General features: G+C 36.6%; 1 protein-coding gene across 5 annotated transcripts in view; it reads left to right on the forward strand.

Annotated features, from left to right (window-relative positions):
- LOC143255999 (dual specificity calcium/calmodulin-dependent 3',5'-cyclic nucleotide phosphodiesterase 1A-like) overlaps positions 1-23,109 on the forward strand; it is a 463,989-nt gene that overhangs the window by 371,596 nt on the left and 69,284 nt on the right. The window contains exon 1 of one of the 5 annotated variants that reach the window (XM_076512520.1): positions 11,253-11,899. The exons of 2 other annotated variants lie outside the window; for them this stretch is intronic. In XM_076512520.1, coding sequence (XP_076368635.1) covers positions 11,767-11,899 — 133 coding nt within the window. In that variant the 5' untranslated portion in view covers positions 11,253-11,766. Of the gene's footprint in view, positions 1-11,252; positions 11,900-23,109 lie in introns of those variants that run through there. 2 more of the 5 variants (XM_076512521.1, XM_076512522.1) reach the window with 2 other exon arrangements.

The following is a 23,109-nucleotide window of genomic DNA, read 5'->3' on the forward strand; positions in this document are numbered from 1 at the left end:
GACTAGCTGCCTTTCCTCTAATCTTTCAGTGCTAAATTAGGGATGGCTAGTGAAGATGGCTCTTGTGTAACTTTGTGCGAAATTTAAAACAAACAAATCGATTCCTAACCGATCTTTGCAGCAATCCTTTCACTTTTAACGTCCTAATTATCGTTGTTTTCATTCAGTTCGGCAAACTTTGGTTTCCTTTTCAACAAACATTTTATCTGAATGGTTGGGACGACTACACTTGACCAGGAAGTCACATGCCATCCGTATCTCCTCCGTCGGACACGAAGACAGTCTTGGGAACTAAATCCATCATTCTGTTATAAACTTTTAAGACTTTCATTCGGCTCTGTTTTACTTATGATAATACTGGCTGGCTTTTCTCTCTTTCCATCCTTTACTATAAACTTTCATTTCGCGAACCTCATGTGACACTACCTAGTCCTTCACAAAAGCATTATAACTGTATCACTCTTACTCTGGTTCTCATCACTCTCGCCCCCTAGTGGCATTGCAATTTAAATTGTGAATCTAAACTAGCTCTTAAAGTTTATCTAACTAGTACCTAACAAACCAGTATCTTATTACTAAGCCTGAAATAGTCCTTACCTTGTACCAAACGAATATCTAAATAATAAAAACCTAGGCTACTTCTAATGTTTCATTATGAACCAGGAAATTATAAATAATTCATTTATTGGCCTTCTGGAACGCATCCATTGTGCCTTAAACAATGTTCTACTCTAAATACAGATGACATGTCAAAACACACAGAAGTTGCAATTCTTTAAAAATACGAGTATTTAAAAGAATGAAAAGAAGGTGGGGAAACTGAGATACTAAATATACAAAAGAGCAAATAAATTTCCAGATATAACAAAACATAAATGTACATACAGAGGCCGAATAAGTAATATTAAAATGATTCTATGCCTCACCGCGTGTTACAGGCCGTGTCACTGCGTACGATCATTCTCTATATAACGACTGTACATCTCTCCAATAGCCCTGCAGCATAAATTCCATTGCAAACGGTTCCTTCGTACGACTGTCATATCCAAAGAACACTAATCCTCCCTGCTTTCTTTCCATAATCCTTCTGCATCAAGCGAGTTTGTCGGCATGTTTTTGTATTCTTCTTCTGATTTAAGAATGCAATGATTGGACGAGAGGTAAGGCTACAAACGTTATCATCAGGATAAATCCATATCACGTTTACCTCATTTTCACACAGAATATTCTTTATTATTTTATTTACTCTTGCATAGGGCTCATGGATGGTTTTTGTCTCTCTCCTTTCATTTGTGTTTATAAATTCTCATCTCTTACAAGGTGCAACACTTTGTTTACTACTGCTGGATATCGTAAGATTTTTTCCAGGTCTCTTTCTGGATAGTTCCGGTTCTCAAAGCTTATTTGTATTCCTTTATTTTCCAGTGCCATTAAATACAAGGTATGTACCAGTCTTGGAAACTCTAAATCCTTGATCTGAACACAACTTTAAGATATGAATTTCAGTATGTTTTACATCAGAAAGGTTGTTGAACACTCTCAAGGTCGTATCGATCGTTGATTGCGCCTTGTGCAAAATATAAACGAAGCGGCCTTCTTAGAGAAATATGTAAACCATCCTAGTCTTCAAAGGTGTAAACTTATGCAACCTATGGATCGAGGTTCCTTGCGTGATGGAACTGTATATCTTTCTTAAGCATCGTCCGATCTTTTTTCAGAATGTCTAAGTTGTTACTGTTTGAACCTAGAACTGTAAAATACACTAATGAAATTAAACGCGCAACACTTTGCTTTTGTATGTAAAGTGTAGAAGTACATGAAGGTCATATGTGGCCATTTCTAAGGAAATTTTGTACCATATTTTGTCAAAAGTATATCTGATAAGTAAACCTTAAAATCCATTTATTTTTAACATACCAGATGAAAGATGCCAGGAAATACCAACTTTATTGTTTGTTTGTTTTTAATCTCGCACAAAGCTACTCGAGGGCTATCTGTGCTAGCCGTCCCTAATTTAGCAGTGTAATACTAGAGGGAAGGCAGCTAGTCATCACCACCCATCGCCAACTCTTGGGCTACTCTTTTAGCAACGAATAGTGGGATTGACCGTTGCATTATAACGCCACCACGGCTAAAAGGGCGAGCATGTTTGGTGCGACGGGGATTCGAACTTTCGACCCTCAGATTACGAGTCGAACGCCTTAACCCACCTGGCCATGCCGGGCCGTACCAATTTTATTAAACAACTCTTAGAGAATATAATAAAAAAACTGTACAAAGCTAACATCGATATACTAAAGGCTCCTCAATATAACATAACTATATATAACTACAATAAAATGAACTAATGAGAATCTTAGCATGTAATGTTGTGATAGAAATCTAAGAAAGTTAGAACAATACGGAATCAATATTAATATGTTAAATATAGAAACAGTACGTCTCAAAACTACTATCAACCAGTTGCTTTATGTGTGTATGTTTTCTTATAGCAAAGCCACATCAGACTATCTGCTGTGTCCACCGAAGACAACCGAACCTCTGATTTTAACATCGTAAATCCGAAGGCTTTACGCTGTCCTACCGAGGGACTTTGCTTCATGTCAAGTAGTTTTTATAACAGATGCCTAAATGCTGTATTTTATCCACCTTTGCTAAAATATAAAAATTATTGTAACAAGAAACTCATACTAAAGGTGGTTTTAACCATCTGCAGAATACTATGTAATCATCTATTGTTCCTACGATTTTATAGAATTATACAGCTTCATATGGCATTTATGAGATACATATATATAGAAATACGATATACAGTTTCAGGTTTATACTAACCTTTGAAATTATTATGTGAACTTTTCCCAACAACGAATTAAGATTATAAACATAAAAAAGGATATCAAACTTCTGAAATTGTCTATGCTTGTTAAGTTTCAATTTCAATAATTTAACATTGTGAAATTCACGTTCGTATCAAAGTTAGAGCTTTCACATAATCAAACGACCCATTATCAGTTCTGCCAGTTAATGAATGATAAAGGCTGTGATTTATACTGGCAAAGAAAATTTACTGTGAAATAATACTCTAAACTAGTGGTTCCCAGACTTTTGACGATTACAAAACCGGTAAAATTAAAAGAACAAAAAATTCGGGTAGTGCTTTCAACAGCCAATACACGTTGCTCACCGGCAGACATTTATACAAGCGCCAGTACCGCTTCGCGCACTGACGTTTGAAAACACTGCACTAGACAGAGTGACTTCTATCACTTTTGCTTACAGTGATAAAAGTCTTCGATGGTGAATCACAAAACGCTTGGAGTGAGTTAGAGCTCTGAAGGATTTTCATCTTTTATTTCTTAAAATATAGTATTTTCTGATTTTCTAAATAGCTAACTTAACATTAAAAAAAGACATTCTTCTAAGTTACCAAATCATTAACTCGTGTATATATAATTACGAACGCCCACTTTTGTTTTAGTTACACTGAACCCTAAAGGTCAAGTCGTATAATGAAGAGCATTGTACAGAATGTCGGATATTTCACTTCCTTGTTCAAAATATATTAACTGTTTTTATCTTGGTTTACCTGCAACTCTTAAACTACTTTTTAATGAAAAATAAACGACTTATAACCTGGGTCAGATTCTGTCTGTACATTTTTTGTAGCCTTAACTTTTGACCTCTTCCATATAAAAGTACTTTGTTTTGTCTCTAGGGGGTGTTTATTTACTCCTATACTCGCGACCTTCAACTTTGTACAACATAGAATAAACAGTTATGGATTTATCTCTTGGACGACAGATCTATCTTCCACATAATCTTGACCATCAACTTATGTTTATAAAATTTTATTGATTTAAAGTGACAGACAAATATTTAATCTGTATCTGTCACAATCAAGTATGTTGACGTTAAACTCAGTTGCCTTGATCTGGCCCCCAGTAAGGCCGTGAGGACATAAAAACACAAACGATCAGGTTTGGATATTCACGATAGGCTTTGCACTTAGGAACAAAAATACAAACTTTGAACAAACTTTTGCAATTATAGATTGCAAAAATAATTTTTGTAAGATGAAATATAAAACTGGCATATACATTTTTTTTTTCATTTCCTTTGTTAATCTACCTAGCTCTCAGGGTTAGAGACCCACCTAGTTCTAGGAATTAGAGACTCGCCTAATTCTAAAAGTGGGAGACCTGTCTAGTTCTAAGAGTTAGAAACCCACCTAGTTCTAGGAATTAGAGACTCGCCTAATTCTAAAAGTGAGAGACCTGTCTAGTTCTAAGAGTTAGAAACCAATCTATTTCTAAAATTTAGAGACCCGCCTAGTTCTAAGAGTTAGAGACCCACATGGTTCTAAAAGCTAGAGACCCACATAATTTCATTATTCGAACATTCATTACTAACTACCCTACCTACCACCCCTGTTTTCCATTGGAAGAATTTACACTCTTTTGTTTGCAGTAAATCATAAATTATACAATAAATTTATGCCCACCAGGGGTATTAAAACCTGTTTTCTAGCGTTATAAGTCTTCAGCCGTACTATTGTGCCACTGGGAGCTTTTAATTCCAAAAATCAGGTGTCGATACCAGCGCTTGGCAGAGCATAAATAGCCCATTGTTTAGTTTTGTGCTTGACAACTGACTAGCAACCTTGTTTCCAATATCTGACTTCCCATGCACGTTACTATTGGAATACCATTCACTCTCGTTGTGTGCACTGGTTACGGCTGCAGTAATGTCTTAATAACTATTCTAACTTATATACAACTTGGGTAGTAAAAAAAATATATATATGAAAATGTAAGTCTGCGTAATAACATATTAAGGTTGATATGAAAATATCAAGTAATAAATATTATGAAATTATTTCCAGCTTAGCTTTGTAACCAATATTACCGTAAGAAGGTATGTTATTCCAACAGTAATTGGCATTGATGGGAAAAAGCCAGATATTGAAAGCAAAGCCTTCAGACTTTGAGAAAGATGAATATCCCAAAGATAAAAATACGGTCTCAGATGCTCGCTCTGATAATCGGGGTTTATAAGTGACGTATTCTCTAGTCACGTCACACAGACATTGATCATTGACAATGTTTCAAAAAAATAACAGTTAGTTTAATATATTCGTAACTTTCTTCAAAACTAATAAAAACTAACACACAAATGTTGTCAGAAGTGTTTCACAGTAATTAAATGCGCACCATTAGAAATCAGAGAAACATGTTTTTCTATTTTTCATATTATTTCCAGAACTGTTTTTTGTATTACTGCTGCCAACAACTCGTGTTTATTTTATTCAGGTTGTTGTTGATGTGTTATATACATGTTGGATTTTAATTCCATCTCAATGTTACAACAAGACGAAAATGATTTTGCTCTTTATTTAAAATCGTTTATGTTTTTATAAAATATTGTTCGAATAATTTGTGGCCTCGAGTCACATGTTCAAAGTGTTATAGTGAGACAGAAGTCACCCGTTCAGAGTTTTATAATGTGGCAGAAGTGAAAGGTCACACGTTCAGAGTGTTATAGTGTTAAATAAAAGATCACATGTTCAGAATGTTATAATGTGACAGAAATGAAATGTCACACATTCAGTGTTATAGTGTTACAGAAGTAAAAGGTCACACGTTCAGATTGTTAGTGTGACAGAAGTAAAAGGTTACATATTCAGAGTGTTATAATGTGCTGGAAGTGAAAGGACACACGTTAACAATGTTAAAGTATGATAGAAGTGAAAGGTCATCGTTCAAAGTGTTATAATATGACGGTAAGAGTAAGGAATTGTTCACAAGTCTATCTGTGTGGTATAAGTTATAACTCTTCATGACTCTTGACTTTTATAACTAGTTTACTATGGTTACTTAGTTCACTGAAGCATCTGTTTAATTTGAAAAATCGTGGGTTCAACTCCCACTCGAGGTAACATTCAATTTCTTCAAATATAATTTTGCCTCTTCAAAGACGCTGTGTCATCACTAATTTGCCTCGTGCTGTTTATATATCCGACCTGTGACTTTTTAAAAACAGAATCAAAATACACATAGAGGTAAATGAATTTCATTCCACTGCATCTCGGATTCACGTGACTTCAACCCATTGAGTTTGATCTAGTTTTCAGTCAGTTTATCACGTTTTCTGGTTTATAGTCTTTGGCCTACTTCTGTATGATGGAGAGCAACGCTTATCTCTGGTTGGCATCGTTAACCCAAATTGGAATTCTCACAACCTGAGTTCTTGAAACGCCTTCAAGTCAATAACATAGAGCTTTCAATGTGATATATGGTTTTGTCCAAGGATTATAAAGAGAAATTAACAGACTCAACATAATTCAAAAAAGAATGTATACAAGATTAGCTGTGTCGGATAATTTTAATAAGATTGTCTTTCAAAGAATGTGGTTTGCTTATCTCACTTCTTCAATACTTACGTTCGTTTTGTTTTTTTTCGTTTAATCTGTCAGAAAACTAATATAAACATTCGCTTTCGTCTGCTAGTTGATTGCTTTAATAATCCAAATAGAATTTATTATTTTCAATATGCCCTCGAACAATCTCTAACACGGAGAAGTGTTCTTTAAGTGAGAATTATTACGTGTAATTAAAACATTTATTTATTTTCTATTTCTAGACAGGATAAATAGGCTTATTTAAAGAAGAAAACGTGAAATTAAAAACAAGGCTTTGAAAGTGTAGAGAGTTGAACAAATAATTTTTCAAACAAAATCCTATGCGAGTGCGTTTTAAAAATACAGCATTCAGTTATAATACACCAGTAGGCTTTCTTTCAGTTGTTCAACTTTAAACCAGAGAGAGATAACGTATTTCCCGTAATAAATATCCAAGTTTCTTTAGCAGTGACTATTTTATCACAAAAGTGCTTTTGTGACTCAGTGAAAAGACTGATAACGAAGAGATGCTTCAGTTGTGTTACTGTTTTACAATTAGGCCTAACAAAAGAACAGTTGATAGTCAGCTTACACTGGTAGGTGGATGTGTGTTTTTCTTTTAGCCAAGCCACAACGGCTATCTGCTCAGCCCACCGAGGGAAATCGAACCGCTGATCTTAGCGTTGTAAATCCGTAGACTTACCGCTGTACTAGCGGGGAGCAGGTGGAGGTAACAAATACCGAATAATAGCACGTGTTTAATGATATGGTAAAATTAAAATTTAACCTCAAAAAAGAAAGGTATATTAACGGGTTAAGAACAAAAGATCTTCAGTCTCAAAGGTCGATATAAATATACAATGTTTCTGCTATAAACATAACAGTTCGATACATGGGGATGATCGAGATGAACTATTAACAGGTCAAACAGGATAATAAAAGCAGTAAAGAGTTAATTACATCATTCCATAAGAATACCACAGAGTAACAAAAACGTAAAAGCTTAATAGAAGGACAAATAGAAGATAAACAAGACAATATGAAAAGAAAGCTGCTTCTTAGGTCTAGTTTGGAGACATTTTTAAAGATCATACGTCCACTACTATTGTAACCACAGTAACTCATAGTTCTACCATCATGTTAATTAAATATCACGATGCGTTATGGCTTTGTTATCATGTTAGTTAAATATCATGATGCGTTATGACTCTGCCATCATGTCAGTTAAATATCACGATGCGTCATGGCTCTGTTATCATGTTAGTGAAATACCACGATAATTTATGTTTCTGTCATCATGCTAGTAAGACATCACAATAAATCAGAGCTTTGTTATCGTGTTAATTAACTATTATAATGAGTCCTGGCTCTGTCATTATGTTGTTAGCTGAGAAAGACAACATCTGACAACTTAAGTTATACCATATTATTTCAAGTAGAAGTTATACACAAAACCAACGTATTATAACATTTTTTCTAGTAACGTTTTATAGGTATCGTATCATTAGGTTTATTCATGATCTATGGAAATTACCGATGTGCGTAAAGTGTACAGCTAAATGAAGTATCTACTTAATGTATTCTATGAAATGCAGATTAAAATGATAGACCCTTTACTGGATAATTTCTCCAGAGCTTGAAAAGTGAATGAACCATAATTCCTCACTGACAAATCACTGTGGGTTTCTTTTCTACACAAAAAAAAATCGTATATAATGTAATGTGTACAAAACCTTGCTGAGGTTTACGTCCCGTGCTGCCCTTAGAACTGCTTCCACCATCATTGTTCAACTCACTCTGACTGCCATGATTATTAACTACTCTTCGATCTCACAGTTTCTATTGTAACAAGTTATATGACATATAGCGAGATTAATACTATACCATACATTTTAATAAACTCTATTCAGATTCTCTAATGTACATGGTTTTGTTTTGTTTTTAATTTCGCGCAAAGTTACTCGAAGGCTATTTACGCTAGCCATCCCTAATTTAGCAATGTAAGACTAGAGGGAAGGCAGCTAGTCATCACCACCCACCGCAAACTGTTGGGATTCACTTTTACCAACGAACAGTGGGATTGATCGTAACATTATAACGCCCCCACGGCTGAAAGGGCGAGCATATTTGGTGCGACGGGGATTCAAACCCGCGAACTACTGTACGTGGAATCCAGCTCAAACATAAAAGGCACTAAAGTCTATTGGAACTGCATAAGAAGACGCAATAGGTAGGTGGTCTAATGCAATTATTGTGTTTCCAATTTGTTCTTTGTTGTTGTTGGTTAGTTGTTGTTTTTTTCTTTGGTGGGGTATAAAATAAAATGATTTTGAGGTGTAAGTGTAAACTAATAAATTTCTGGCTTGTAAACCAAGCTCTGCTAAATTTAAAGTATTGCGTATCGTTTTCTTATTGGTACCTTGAGATATGCCAAGCTTCATTGCAATGGTATTTTGGATATAATATTTCTCTTTTGCAATTAAAGTCTTTACTTGCTACAGGTAAGACTGCGGTGTTGTTTCCGAGCAATTACTGTATTAAATTTTCTTCCGTGTAGGTTTTTTCAGTTATGTAGATAATATTTTATTTCTCAAAACGTTGTGTCATTTGGTTTGACATCTTGCAACAAACTTGCTAAACGAAAAGCCCAGCATGGCCAGGTGGATTAAGATGTTCGACTCGTAATCCGAGGGTCGCGGGTTCGAATCCCCGTCACACCAAACATGCTCGCCCTTTCAGCCGTGGGAGCGTTATAATGTGATGGTCAATCCCACTGTTCGTTGGTAAAAGAGTAGCCCAAGAGCAAGCGGTGGGTGGTGATGACTAGCTGCCTTCCCTCTAGTCTTACACTGCTAAATTAGGGATGGCCAGCGCAGATAGCCCTTGGGTAGCTTTGCACGAAATTTCAAAACAAACAAGCAATACGAAGATCCTTCTTCACAGAGGGATGTGGAATGTTCTTCGAACTACAACGCGATCTTGGTGGAATTAGTTGTCGATAGGAATACAAAAGGGAAGCTGTTGAAATTAACAAATGAATGTGAGATTCGGTAAGAATAAACATAAAAGATCATTAAGAAAACATAATAAAACCTATTAAAAACGCATGAGAAAATCAGAGACATGACGAGTTTTGACGTGCATGACTCTGATTTCTTATGATAAAGGTTTCTTATCATTTCTTATGATACATTTCTCAGCCTCACATCTGTAATTTGGTCAAACTTTCACTTCGACATTGACTCAACCAAGAAGTCTAAGTTATGAAGAAAAACAACAACAGACCATTGACTAAAATAAAAAAAAAAAGAATTAAAAAGCGTCACCAAAATTTAAATTTTTATACATTCTAAATTATGATATACATAAAAATACGTATATATATGTGTCTATATAAATTGTTATTATTATCGTTGTGAACATTTATTTATTTTATGATTGTTTTTGTAATTCGCGCAAAGCTACTCGAGGGTTATCGAGGAAATAGTGGGATTGATCGTAATATTACAACGCCCCCACGGCTAAAAGGGGCGAGCCTGTTTGACGCGACGGGGATGCGAACCCGCTACCCTCAGATTACGATGGGCACGCCTTAACCACGCTGGGCATTTATTTTATGAATGGCTATTCTACAGCAACACGAAATCACTGACTTTTTAGCTTAATGCGTTTACAAACACGTAAATATCACATCAAGAAAACCAAACAGAATTTACTCATAAAGTCGCGCCTGTTTTCTTTTGTATTGTAGAGTCATTGAAATTTCTTGTTCCCTTTTTATGCCTGGAGTAAAATAATTTATATTTCCGTTAGCAATGTTAAAATAAAACAAGAGTTTCAGACCGCCACTCTCGTTTACTTGTATACTTAAAATAAACCTAACACTACCGTATCCTCGTTCCCATCCCTTGCAATACTGCAGTCAGGAAGACCACGCGCTTTTCTTTCTTTATTCCTCGTGTCACGTGCAACGGCAGCATCAGTGTATTTTATTGCAGGCCAGAGAAGCACGTCTTCCCCTTCCTCACATAAGACCGTGACGACAAACGAACCACCATAGCAGCGAGGGACTCTCCTTCAAAACTGTCCTTTTCTCTATCTGACTAAGTGTTGTGCAAGCGTCAATAACTGAAGGTGGGTAGCTGTGACGGCAACTTGTCTTAGATTAGGGTTAACGGTTTGGTGAAGCAGCGCCTGAACGTCGGGGAAGAGCTAATGAAATAAAACAAGTTATTCTGTAGAGAAACTACAGGAGTTTGAACCAATATAAAACTATCCCTAGTTCATAATCAATTCAAAGTGCGCTATTACAACGACGTAGTTGTTTCCTACAATAGTATAAAGTTTCCTCTCCAACACAACTCTATAAAGAGCCTCAGGGTTAATTTAAATTGATAATTAACCTGACAATCTACTCAGGATCAACGTTAGTTGCTATCCTCAACCTGAGTCCTTGACACAAACTTCACAACAGATCGAGTTTATTGCGGTTTAATGCCACATAGTTTTAACAGATAGATTCCTACATCGGAGATTTAACTTAAAGGAAGCGAACCTCAGAAATCCTAAAATAATTAAAAGAGTCTTTGGATAAGCTTTCATTTTCTTTCACGTGCAAACGAATGTTTTTAAATGCCAGTTGTTGTTTTCTAGCTACGAAACTTTACGACACTGTTAAAGTGGATCAAAGAAGTAAAACACTTCAGGCTGTAAGGAAAAAACAAGAAACGTCAAAACAACTACAAGGAGAAAATTCTATAAATCGTTCAGTTTAAAAATAGACAAAAAAGGAGTTCGTCTTACGTTTGTGCTGCCAAACTTTAGATGGTGAAGTTCACAAATGCTTCGTACGGTGGCAGCTCCTACGGTTAGAAAGTAAAGAAATATTATTTGCAACAAAAAAAAAATGTTTATTTAGGTTCTACTTATTCGATGTTCAGAAGAAGATTTTCGTGAAAGTTTTCTGTCTGTCGCCATGTTAAGACAGAACGATGTACTTTGTAAAATATGGCATCTTTTTAGAAAGTAAAGAAATATTATTTGCAACAAAAAAAAAATGTTTATTTAGGTTCTACTTATTCGATGTTCAGAAGAAGATTTTCGTGAAAGTTTTCTGTCTGTCGCCATGTTAAGACAGAACGATGTACTTTGTAAAATATGGCATCTTTTTGTGATCTTCCTGGTCCATACAAGAATGTTGAGGACAAAACCGTATCTGCAGAAAGAACAAAACATAAACTACAACACAGTCACAGCTAATAATAAAGTGTAATAGTGACTATCTCAACAGGATTGTGTACGTACACTGTCGACGCTTTAAAAACTTGGCCTGGTACACACGCACTAAACTCGTCCAATGTGAACAAGAAATGGACTCACCTAAGCACGTGAAAGATCTGCTTCAGAAGTCTAATAGTGTTCCTACAATGGCAAGAGGAGGGCAAAGGGCTGGGCCAGCTCGCCGTTGCATCCTCAGATTAGATGGTTATTCTTATCTCATCGGTAAGTGTAGAGTTTGAAATGTATATCAAATGGGGATTGTGGTATGGGAAACTTAAGGGGATTGTGGTATGGGAAACTTAAGAAAATCGAAGTCCTGAAGTAATTATTCTTCGATCTCTCATACCTGTGCAACTAAATCTCTGCATTCAGTCGACAAGTTTCAACATATGTTCTCAGTAGAACCGTTAGAATCATGGTACTGCTAGAAAAGATAATTTTATTTTAAAAAATAACAATAGCAAAAATTATTTTATGAATTTTTGTTTGTAGTTAAGCACAAAACTATACAATGGGCTATCTGTGATCTGTTCGCCATAGGTATTAAAATGTTGTTTCTAGCGTTATAAGACCGCAGATATATCACTTTGCCACTGAGGAGCTTATTTTATTGTGGTTTCTTAGTTGGTTAACTTCTTCTTGAAACGTCATTCGAATATAAACAAAAGAGAATCCTCAACAGCTGCGGTACTTGAAATCCTTTCAGGTAGGATTAGAGTGAATTAATCTACGATACCTTTTCCACCTTTTTATTAGCTATATTTCTTAGTGCTAACAGCATAAAGAGTGGGACGCGTGTATAGCCAATTCGATTATATTACTCATAAGAATCTCCACCAGTCTATCTTTAAATTGTAATTCTTTTAGTTAGGATTAGAGTCAATTAATCTATGAGACCTTGACATTGCTCGAAAGGGTCTGATCTCCTGATTATAAAATTGTAATTAGATCTCAAGTCGGTCAAGAGATAAAAGAGCTATGAGCTAAAAGTTTGTACTTGAAAACTCAAAGGAATACTATGAGCCACTATGCCAAGGCTAAAAAATTGCAAGGGATGTAGATGATAGTAATTTTTTTAATTTGTCATTTAATAAATCAAAGTGAACTCTTATTAAAATCTATCTGCTCAAACTCAATTTTTAATAATCCTCACTTGATCAAAATTAATTCGTAATAAACCTCTCCTGAACAACTTTTTAAATGATAACCTATAAAATATAAAAGCAAGTCTACAGAAGATGATAAACATCTTAGTATGTTGTGGCCAGAAAACACCAGGAGTATATTGTGGCCAGAAGACGCCAGGAGTATGTTGTAACCAGAAGACACCAGGAGTATGTTGTGGCCAGAAAACACCAATAGTGTATTGTGGCCAGAAAACACCAATAGTATATTGTGGCCAGAAGACACCAGGAATATGTTGTGGCCAGAAAACACCAATAGTATATTGTGGCCAGAAGACACCAGGAATATGTTGTGGCCAGAAAACACCAATAGTATATTGTGGCCAGAAGACGACAGGAGTGTGTTGTGACCAGAAGACGTCAGGAGTGTGTTGTGGCCAGAAGACGTCAGAAGTGTGTTGTGGCCAGAAGACGTCAGGAGTGTGTTGTGGCCAGAAGACGTCAGGAGTGTGTTGTAGCCAGAAGACGTCAGGAGTGTGTTGTGACCAGAAGACGTCAGGAGTGTGTTGTGGCCAGAAGACGACAGGTTCAGCAAGTTCAGCTCTTATTTTATATAATTATAGTTTATGGTAGTACTATGTGAACCATCTAGAGTGAAGGTGTTTAATACGAATAGAGAAGCTTTGTAGAAAGTGGTGAAAAATCATTTTATGGCTATAATATATAAATGAGCATAATGTAAGAATGAGCCTAGATTATTATAGTATAATACTTCGCAAGGTCGTATACATTTTGATACAGGAGTGTCGTAAAACTGAAACACGAGCAGAAGACAGTTATAAGCAGATAACTTAAAACATAGATTTACAAAATTTCAGAAAATGTTAAATAGCGTTTTAAAGATGTTTTTAGAATTAAAACACGAACTTTTGAAATTATATTAATCATTAATGATTTGGTTTGTTTTGAATTTGGCGCAAAGCTACACGAGAGCTATCTGCGCTAGCCGTCCCTAATTTAGCAGTGTAAGACTAGAGGGAAGGCAGCTAGTCATCACCACCCACCGCCAACTCTTGGGCTACACTTTTACCAACGAATAGTGGGATTGACCGTAACATTATAACGCTCCCACGACTGAAAGGGAAAGCATATTTGGTGTGACGGGGATTCGAAACCGCGCTCCTCAGATTACGAGTCGAGTGTCTTAACCACCTGGTCATGCTAGGCCTAATTCTTACTGTAGTTAAGATTGAAGTGTGTGTAAGGTTAACCACTATAGCAATGGAATATTTCATTTTTCTAGCACCACAATGGTTTGAACTCAGTGTCTTTATTAAACGAACCCCAGTGGCACAGCGATATATCTTCGGAATAATAATACTAGAAACTGTGTTTCGGTACCCGTGGTTAGTATAGCACAGATAGCCCATTGTTTAGCTTTGTGCTTAACTAAAAACAAACAAAATTTATTAAATTGTAATATTGGTTATACGTACGTTGAAATATAAAAAGTCGCTTATGCCTATATCGTACGTTAAACAAAAATAATAAAGAAAATACATCAATCTGCAGTTCTTTTTTAGTGTTTTGTTAGAATTGTATAGGAATTTTCTCTTAATCGATAGAACACTTTAGCCTCTTATGGCTCAGCAGTTTGAGGGAAAATTGAAACTAAAAAAAATATTAGAACAAACTACCAGACGAAGATTAATCGAGTTCTTGTTTGAATTATATATTATTAAAGTCAAAAAGAAGAGCCACTTCGGAATACAGAGCAAAATCAAATAATTAAAATGCAGCTAATAATATCAGATATCAAACTTTTATATTCCTGAATGTGTATTTTTCACCTAAACAAAACAAATGTTTAATATAATTTATAACTGTTGTTTTCGGAATGTGAAAGGCACTAGTATCTTAAATAGTTGTTTATGTTGGATGTATGCGACATTGGCAGTTTCGTGATAGAGTCCTTCATCAGTTTGTTTGGCAATTATATGTAAAAAACGGTATTGATGACAAACAATAAATTATGACTGATTAAACAAATCTGGAAAAACTTAATCTTATATATTGTGTAGCTTTGAACTTTGATGGAGGTTACTGGTAGTGACAGATCAGGATTAATTATATATTGTGTAGCTTTGAACGTTGATGGAGGTTACTGGTTGTGACAGATCAGGATTAATTATATATTGTGTAGCTTTGAACTTTGATGGAGGTTACTGGTAGTGACAGATCACGATTAATTATATATTGTGTAGCTTTGAACTTTGATGGAGGTTACTGGTTGTGACAGACCAAAATTAATTATATATTGTGTAGCTTTGAACTTTGATGGAGGTTACTGGTAGTGACAGACCAAGATTAATTATATATTGTGTAGCTTTGAACTTTGATGGAGGTTACTGGTAGTGACAGACCAGGATTAATTATATATTGTGTAGCTTTGAACTTTGATGGAGGTTACTGGTAGTGACAGACCAGGATTAATTATATATTGTGTAGCTTTGAACGTTGATGGAGGTTACTGGTTGTGACAGACCAGGATTAATTATATATTGTGTAGCTTTGAACGTTGATGGAGGTTACTGGTAGTGACAGACCAGGATTAATTATATATTGTGTAGCTTTGAACTTTGATGGAGGTTACTGGTTGTGACAGATCAGGATTAATTATATATTGTGTAGCTTTGAACGTTGATGGAGGTTACTGGTAGTGACAGACCAGGATTAATTATATATTGTGTAGCTTTGAACATGGAGGTTACTGGTTGTGACAGATCAGGATTAATTATATATTGTGTAGCTTTGAACGTTGATGGAGGTTACTGGTTGTGACAGATCAGGATTAATTATATATTGTGTAGCTTTGAACGTTGATGGAGGTTACTGGTTGTGACAGACCAGGATTAATTATATATTGTGTAGCTTTGAAGATTGGATAACTTGAATTTTTAACCGTTATAGCTTATAGTTATAGTTTTTACGTCACATGACGTATCTCGGTATTATAGCAATAGATGACAATGTTTTAATAACCATTTCCATCCCATTAAACGTAAGTAAAGTCCAGTGAAATGCTGGTATATAGATGTTAATTAATACACACTATTTTCTTTCAGCAAGTTACGCAAAGCTGTCATATTATTTTAATGAATCATGTTTTAGAGAGTGTTTTAATGACTTTGTTGTGTTTTTAACGTGACGTTTAAATTCATGTCCACTATATAATATTTGCAGTTAATTAGTAATTATTTCTATTCTCTCGTTTCTACGAATACGTACTGGAAATGTAGTCAACGTTTATCACTCGTTCAGTTACAACACATTAGCCAAAAACTTCTATAAATCTGTTCACGATAATCTGGATTGTACCAGTTAACAGTTCTATTTTAGCCACTGTTACTATTTGAAGAGGAATATTTAATATGACTATTATATCAACTATGAGACGCAAAAAAAAAAGAGATTATCTGTTAGCCGCTGTGCTTTTCCAAAGTCTAATGCATCCAAAAATATAGTTATTAGGAAAACTTAATTGGAATATTCGACATAAAAGGCACCTCGTGCACTAAACGACCAGATTAAAGACTCTTAGGATTTCGTCCGAAAGCATGAGATTACTGAAGATGGAAGCCAACAACCAGTATTACTCTCTGCTACAAAGACAATCTCTTTTATGTGAATTGAATAATTTACTGCCATTTTTATAACGTGTTCACAGATAAAAGTAAGAAATACATTGAACGGCATTACGTCTCTAACCTTAGGCCTTTTGATCCACAACCCGACGTATTATACACTGGACCATACCATGCCAAATATTTACTAATTTGCTAATATAAAATATACATTAAGGGCAAGGTATTAAATATTTTATAATATTACTATTCGTTACGAATGGGGCCCGGCATGGTCGGGTAGATAGGGCCCTCGAATCATAATCTGAGAGTCGAGTCTTCGAATCCTCATTACATCCATACATGCTCGCCCTTTCAATCGTTGTCGCGATATTATGTGACGATCAATCTCATTATTCGTTGGTAAAAAAGTAGCCCAAGAGTTGGCGGTGGGTGGTGATGACTAGCTGTCTTCTCTCTAATTTTAAACTTATAAATTAGGAACGGATAGCGCAGATAACCCTCGTGTAGCTTTGCACGAAATTCAAAAACATAACAAACGAATGCTAAAATAGTAAACAAGATGGAAGTGCTTGAAGAGAAAACTATCACTTATCGATATTCTATAATAAGAATAGAATAGTGGTTCCATGCACGCGAAGTGCTTACTTATAAGTATGTTTTAGGCAGCAACAGAACAGAGGATTGTTTGAATATTTATTCGATTATTTTTTCAAATAGTTGCTAACCCTTCTTTATTTTTACCATTTTTACGCGAACTATCGTAATTTGTTTCACAAGTAGTTTCCTTTTATAACAACGCATCAATCCGCTGATAAACAAACAAACTTAAAAGAATGTTGGTTGTGGAATACAGTTTGACTAGTTTGCTTACAACACACTGAACGCTACCAAAGCAACTTGGATTTATAAATAAAGCGTTTGGTTTTCATAGAACTGAAAATAGATTTTACCACTCACTGATCTGTTTTCCGAAACGTTATAGCTTACGGCACCTCAGACCTGTGAACTTCGTTTATATAAACACATTGTTATGTAGTGAAAATACAAAACCTTACAAACCGATATCTTTTGAAAGGTGGATCTTTCCTTTTTAGTGTTCACCTTGGAAAAACACTCGGATTATAGTTGTTTTTTTCTTTGTTTTTGTGTTATTGTTTTCTGTTTTAAATTGTCTTTTTGGATATACATGTCTTCCTAACGTTATTAGGTATTGAAGTCACACGTTTTTATTACGAATTTCGATTTCAATTGTTCAGGACTAGCGGTACGTGATGAAAACCTATCATTCTTCATCTGAATAAATTTCTAAAACATTGTTTTTACGCAATGTTTGATGTTTAAGCTGTGCTATGATTGTTTGGTTGTTTCTGAAGCTACACGAGGAGTATCTGCGCTTGTCGTCCCTAGTTTAGCAACATGAGACTAGAGAGAAGACAGTTAGTCATCACTACCCACCGCCAACTCTTGGGATACTCTTTTACTAGCGAATAGTGGGATTGACCGTAACCTTAAAACGCCCCCACGGCTGAAGAAGCAAGCGTGTTTGGTGTGACGTTATGAAATGACTTAAATTATAAAGACTGTGTCCTGGCCAGCACTTTTTTGTTCTATTTTGTAAGGTCTAAGTAATTGCATTGTGCAACTTGTATTATATCCTAACCCAAACGAGTTTTCTAACATGGCCGCTTTGCCGAGTGCAAATAATATATCGTTGTGTTTGAAAATTCCAATTTAATTTCCGCTACAATTACACTAGTGTGACAGAAGAGAATTTCTCCGTTATTCCTATTACCTCCCATGAAAACAATAATATTCTATACGGTATTCACATTACCTCTCATGATAACAGGATGAATGAGAAACATGACAACAGTAGTGTCAACTAAATAACACATTAAAAGAACTAACTAATAAAATAATAGTTGTGACAAGTAAAAATTATATTAAATAAAAATAGCATAATGATGACACGAGTACTTTAATATCATATAGAGCCTGAAGGAAACGCTACCATCTCATCTCGGTTGTTCAACTGTCTTCTGGTTATAAATTTTACATGTGTAATTCAGTTTTTTATTTACGACAAAAATGAATTTTCAAAATACGCTTCGAAATGTTTGTAATATGGAGAAACATATTGAACTTGGATAAATCTTTGTGTGCAAAATCATAGTCAAGTAATAACTTTAAACTCTTGTTAGTACAATGTGCGAAAAACACGTAACGTTGTTGTTATGTTGCTTGTGGGAAGTCGTGCGTGGGTGAGCATTTCAGTCAAGAAGCGGTTATCCTAAAACTCTTTCCTGGTTCCATATTGTTGAAAAGAATAGAAACATTCGCTCATGAAATTGCTTGCTCTTCTACGACTGCTTTCACCTTCTTCAGAATTTATTAAAGTTAAAAGAAATGAATACTTCATATTTCTCAAATTATTGTTGTTAGTAGTTTAGATAAAACGTATTGATTCTTGGAAATCATATGAGAGCAATACTTACCAAGATTCACTTGGTATAAAAATATTTAAGAGTGCCTTTCGAAAAATTTGCACCATCTGTAAAAAATAAATAAATAAATGGTATGCTCTAGATTAGTCAAAAAAGATCGTTGTTTAGGACATTGCACACGTGAACAATTTCCATATAGGAAATAATGACACCACAAAACCAGCGTATAGATTGACACTTCAACAACTCTTCACGCTGAATCTCCGATTTCTCTTTACTTGGTGGCCCGGCATGGCCAAGCGTGTTAAGGCGTGCGACTCGTAATCTGAGGGTCGCGGGTTCGCATCCCCGTCGCGCCAAACATGCTCGCCCTTTCAGCCGTGGGGGCATTACAATGTTACGGTCAATCCCACTATTCGTTGGTAAAAGAGTAGCCCAAGAGTTAGCGGTGGGTGGTGGTGACTAGCTGCCTTCCCTCTTGTCTTACACTGCTATATTAGGAACGGCTAGCACAGATAGCCCTCGAGTAGTTTTGTGCGAAATTCCAAAACAAACAAACAAAACAATTCTCTCTCCTGGGCCCGGCATGGCCAGGTGGTTAAGGCACTATACTCGTAATCCGAGGGTCGCGGGCTCAAATCCCCTTCGTACCAAACATGCTCGCCATTTCAGCCTTGGGGGCGTTACAATGTGACGGTCAATCCCACTATTCGTTGGTAAAAGAGTAGCCCAAGAGTTAGCGGTGGGTGGTGGTGACTAGCTGCCTTCCCTCTTGTCTTACACTGCTATATTAGGGACGGCTAGCACAGATAGCCCTCGAGTAGCTTTGTGCGAAATTCCAAAACAAACAAACAAAACAATTCTCTCTCCTGGGCCCGGCATGGCCAGGTGGTTAAGGCACTATACTCGTAATCCGAGGGTCGCGGGCTCAAATCCCCTTCGTACCAAACATGCTCGCCATTTCAGCCTTGGGGGCGTTACAATGTAACGATCAATCCCACTATTCGTTGTTCAAAGAGTAGACCAAGAGTTGGCGATGGGTGAGGATGACTAGCTGTCTTCCCGCTAGTCTTACACTGCTAGATTATGGACGGCTAGCGCAGATAGCCCTCGAGTAGCTTTGCGCGAAATTCAAAACAAACCAAACCAATCCTCTCTCCTGAGTTAGTGATTTAATAATTGTCAGATGCTACTGGTTGTATTCTAAACACTGATTTAACTTCGACTTTTCACTGCTGTGTCATTAAATATAATAATAGAGGTATGTAATGTAATTTTAAATTATTCGCTTAATTTAGTCACAAACTCTTGCAAACGTTTCGTACCGAAGTAAATCGCTTCATTTGGTTGTGTAAAATCACAAACGTTTTGTACCGTAATAAATCGTTGCATTTGGCGGGCCCGGCATGGCCAAGCGTGTAATCCGACGGTCGCAGGTTCGTATCCCGGTCGCACCACGCATCTTCGCCCTTTCAGTCGTGGGGGCGTTATAATGTGACGGCCAATCCCACTATTCGATTTTGGTAAAAGAGTAGCCCAAGAGTTGGCGGTGGGTGGTGATGATTAGCTGCCTTCCTCTAGTCTTACACTGCTAAATTAGGGACGGCTAGCGCAGATAGCCCTCGAGTAGCTTTACGCGAAATTAAAAAAACAAACAATGTTTCATTTGGTTGTGCAAAATCACAAACATTTCGTACCGAAATAAATCGTTTAACTTAAAAAAAAACAGTTCTAAAATAAAATTACACATGATCACAAGAGATATTCACCAGCGTGTATTCACGTATAAAATTTCCCTTTTTAAATATCACAAGGATATTTAACTCTTGGTAAAATAAATTTAATGTCTAATCTAGGTGGTTTTATTTTTAACGTAGAAATTAAACAGTGACAGGCACTTAGCCATACCAACATCATGTATGAGTTAGCTACTCATATCTGTTATCAGATCATTATTGTATAATTTTTTATTAAAGTAGCGGAACAAGCAATATGTCTTTTAATGGAAATAGGTTTTGTTTGTATAATTATGTAGAAATGCTGAGTTTGTGGATCTTGATACTCTAAAAGATGTAGTTATTATCGATTTTTTGCATAATTTGCAATCTTTTTAAGATTTGTTTTTGCTTCTTTTAACTATGCTGGACATATTACTGGTATAGTTGGCGTTATGTAAATTTTTGCTATGTTTATAAAGAGACTGATACAGTCTTGTTTCTCTTCTGGATTTTGTTACTGTGTAGTATAACAGATTTACTGCTCCTCATTTATTTTAGTGCCTACAATTATTTCTTTATAGTTTTCTCTTTTGCGTGTGACGTATATTCTTGACTGTATTGTTCAAGTATTGCCTGTTCTCAAAATTTGTAGAACGTTCTTGTGCGTAAGAATCAACAATGTGCTAGGTGTGTATGTAATACCAGTGATTGACTGTGTTATTGCAAGCGAACTTTGGTGAATGTTCTAGAATCTCGCGTGATTAGTATATAAAAACTGATGCGTCGAGAGAGAGGAAAGTATTGTTGTTGGTCAGCTACAGTCAGTGTTTGGCCTAGGAAGCTATAATTGTGATTAACGACTACTAATAGAAAAACTACAAGATTTGACCAGGAATGTTTCTAGATTTCGAACATTACAAACTGTTCAACTTCAGTGCATTATCTCTGGACATTAGTATTTCTACGAGAACGTTATATATTGTAGTCGGAGAAAATTTACGCTTGTAACCCATGCAAGACCAACCAAGCTTGCTGGCTTAAGAGGTGTGTGTATAACAATATCAACTCTGAATTAATATGCTCTTAGTGGACCTGGATTGTTGATAAAATATTTTAGACTGAATATAAGACTCAGTGTTGTCTGTAAGTTTGCAAAACTCTTTTGTATACTCTTCAAAAAAAGAAACGCAAAAGGCAAAATTTGAGACAAATTGTTAACAAGTTTATTCCGGGTAGTTCTGTATGACATGTGTGAAACTTTGCACATTCACTGCTGAACATCCAAAGTCTGCAAAGGCGAAATCCACGCTCACTAGTTGAAGTTTAACGTCACTCAACGTCAATAACGAGTATGCCCCCCCATGAGCATCAATAACTGCTTGGCATCTCCTGCCCATGGAAGCGATGAGATGACGAATCACATCCTGTGGAATGGCTGCCCACTCAGCCTGCAAAGCTGCTGTAAGCTGCGGTAGAGTCTGCGGTTGAGGTTGTCGCCGTCGCAGACGTCGGTCCAACTCGTCCCAAAGATGTTCGATGGGGTTTAAATCTGGTGATCTGGAGGGCCAGGGAAGAACGTTGATGTTGTGGTGTCTCAAGAAGACAGTGGTGAGTCGGGCTGTGTGAGGACGGGCGTTGTCATGTTGAAAAACGTCGTTGACGTTCACCATGATGGGTTGCACATGGGGCCTAAAAAAAACTCGTCGACGTATCGTTGAGCCGTAAGATTCCCTCGAATGTGCAAAAGGTCTGTTCTGGCATTGTAGGCGATGACAGCTCACATCATGACGCTGCCACCACCAAATCTGTCAACTTCCTGCACACAGTTTGCTGCAAAACGTTCACCTCGGCGACGGTACACACGGGTCCTTCCATCCTGCCTACGAAGCATAAAACGTGATTCATCACTGAACCAAACATGCCTCCATCGTTGATGAGGCCATACCCGATGTGCCCGAGTCCACTGCAGCCGTGCTTGACGATGTTGCTGGGTGAGGATGACGCCTCTGACTGGACATCGAGGTCGGATTCCTGCATCTCGTAGACGGTTGCGTACGGTCTGATCGAAAACCCTACGCAGCTCTGGTTTGGTTGAGGCAGTAGACGTCGTAGTGGTGGTCCTATCCCAAAGGTGACGTAACCGGATGTAGCGATCTTGTGCGGGCGTGGTCACACGAGGTCTGCCAGATCGTGGACGGTCATGAGTTGATCCATGTTGTTAGTGACGATTCCATAGCCTTGTGATGGTGCTTGGGTGGACATTCACAGCTCTGGCAACATCTGATCGAAATTCGCCTGCTTCCAAGCGACCAAGGGCGTTGTTGCGTTGTGCTTCAGTCAGTCTTGGCGTAACTGTATTGCGTGTTGGTGGCTTAACACTGAGCTATGGAAACCGAGAACCCGTCACTTTTATAGGGATTTTGCACATGTTTCACTTGCAGAACATGCAGATTTCTCAAACAAATTTATTGGACACGAATGCGTTTTGGCGAAAAATCC

This window comes from Tachypleus tridentatus, chromosome 7 (genome assembly GCF_004210375.1).
Source record: "Tachypleus tridentatus isolate NWPU-2018 chromosome 7, ASM421037v1, whole genome shotgun sequence".
NCBI lineage: Eukaryota > Metazoa > Arthropoda > Merostomata > Xiphosura > Limulidae > Tachypleus > Tachypleus tridentatus.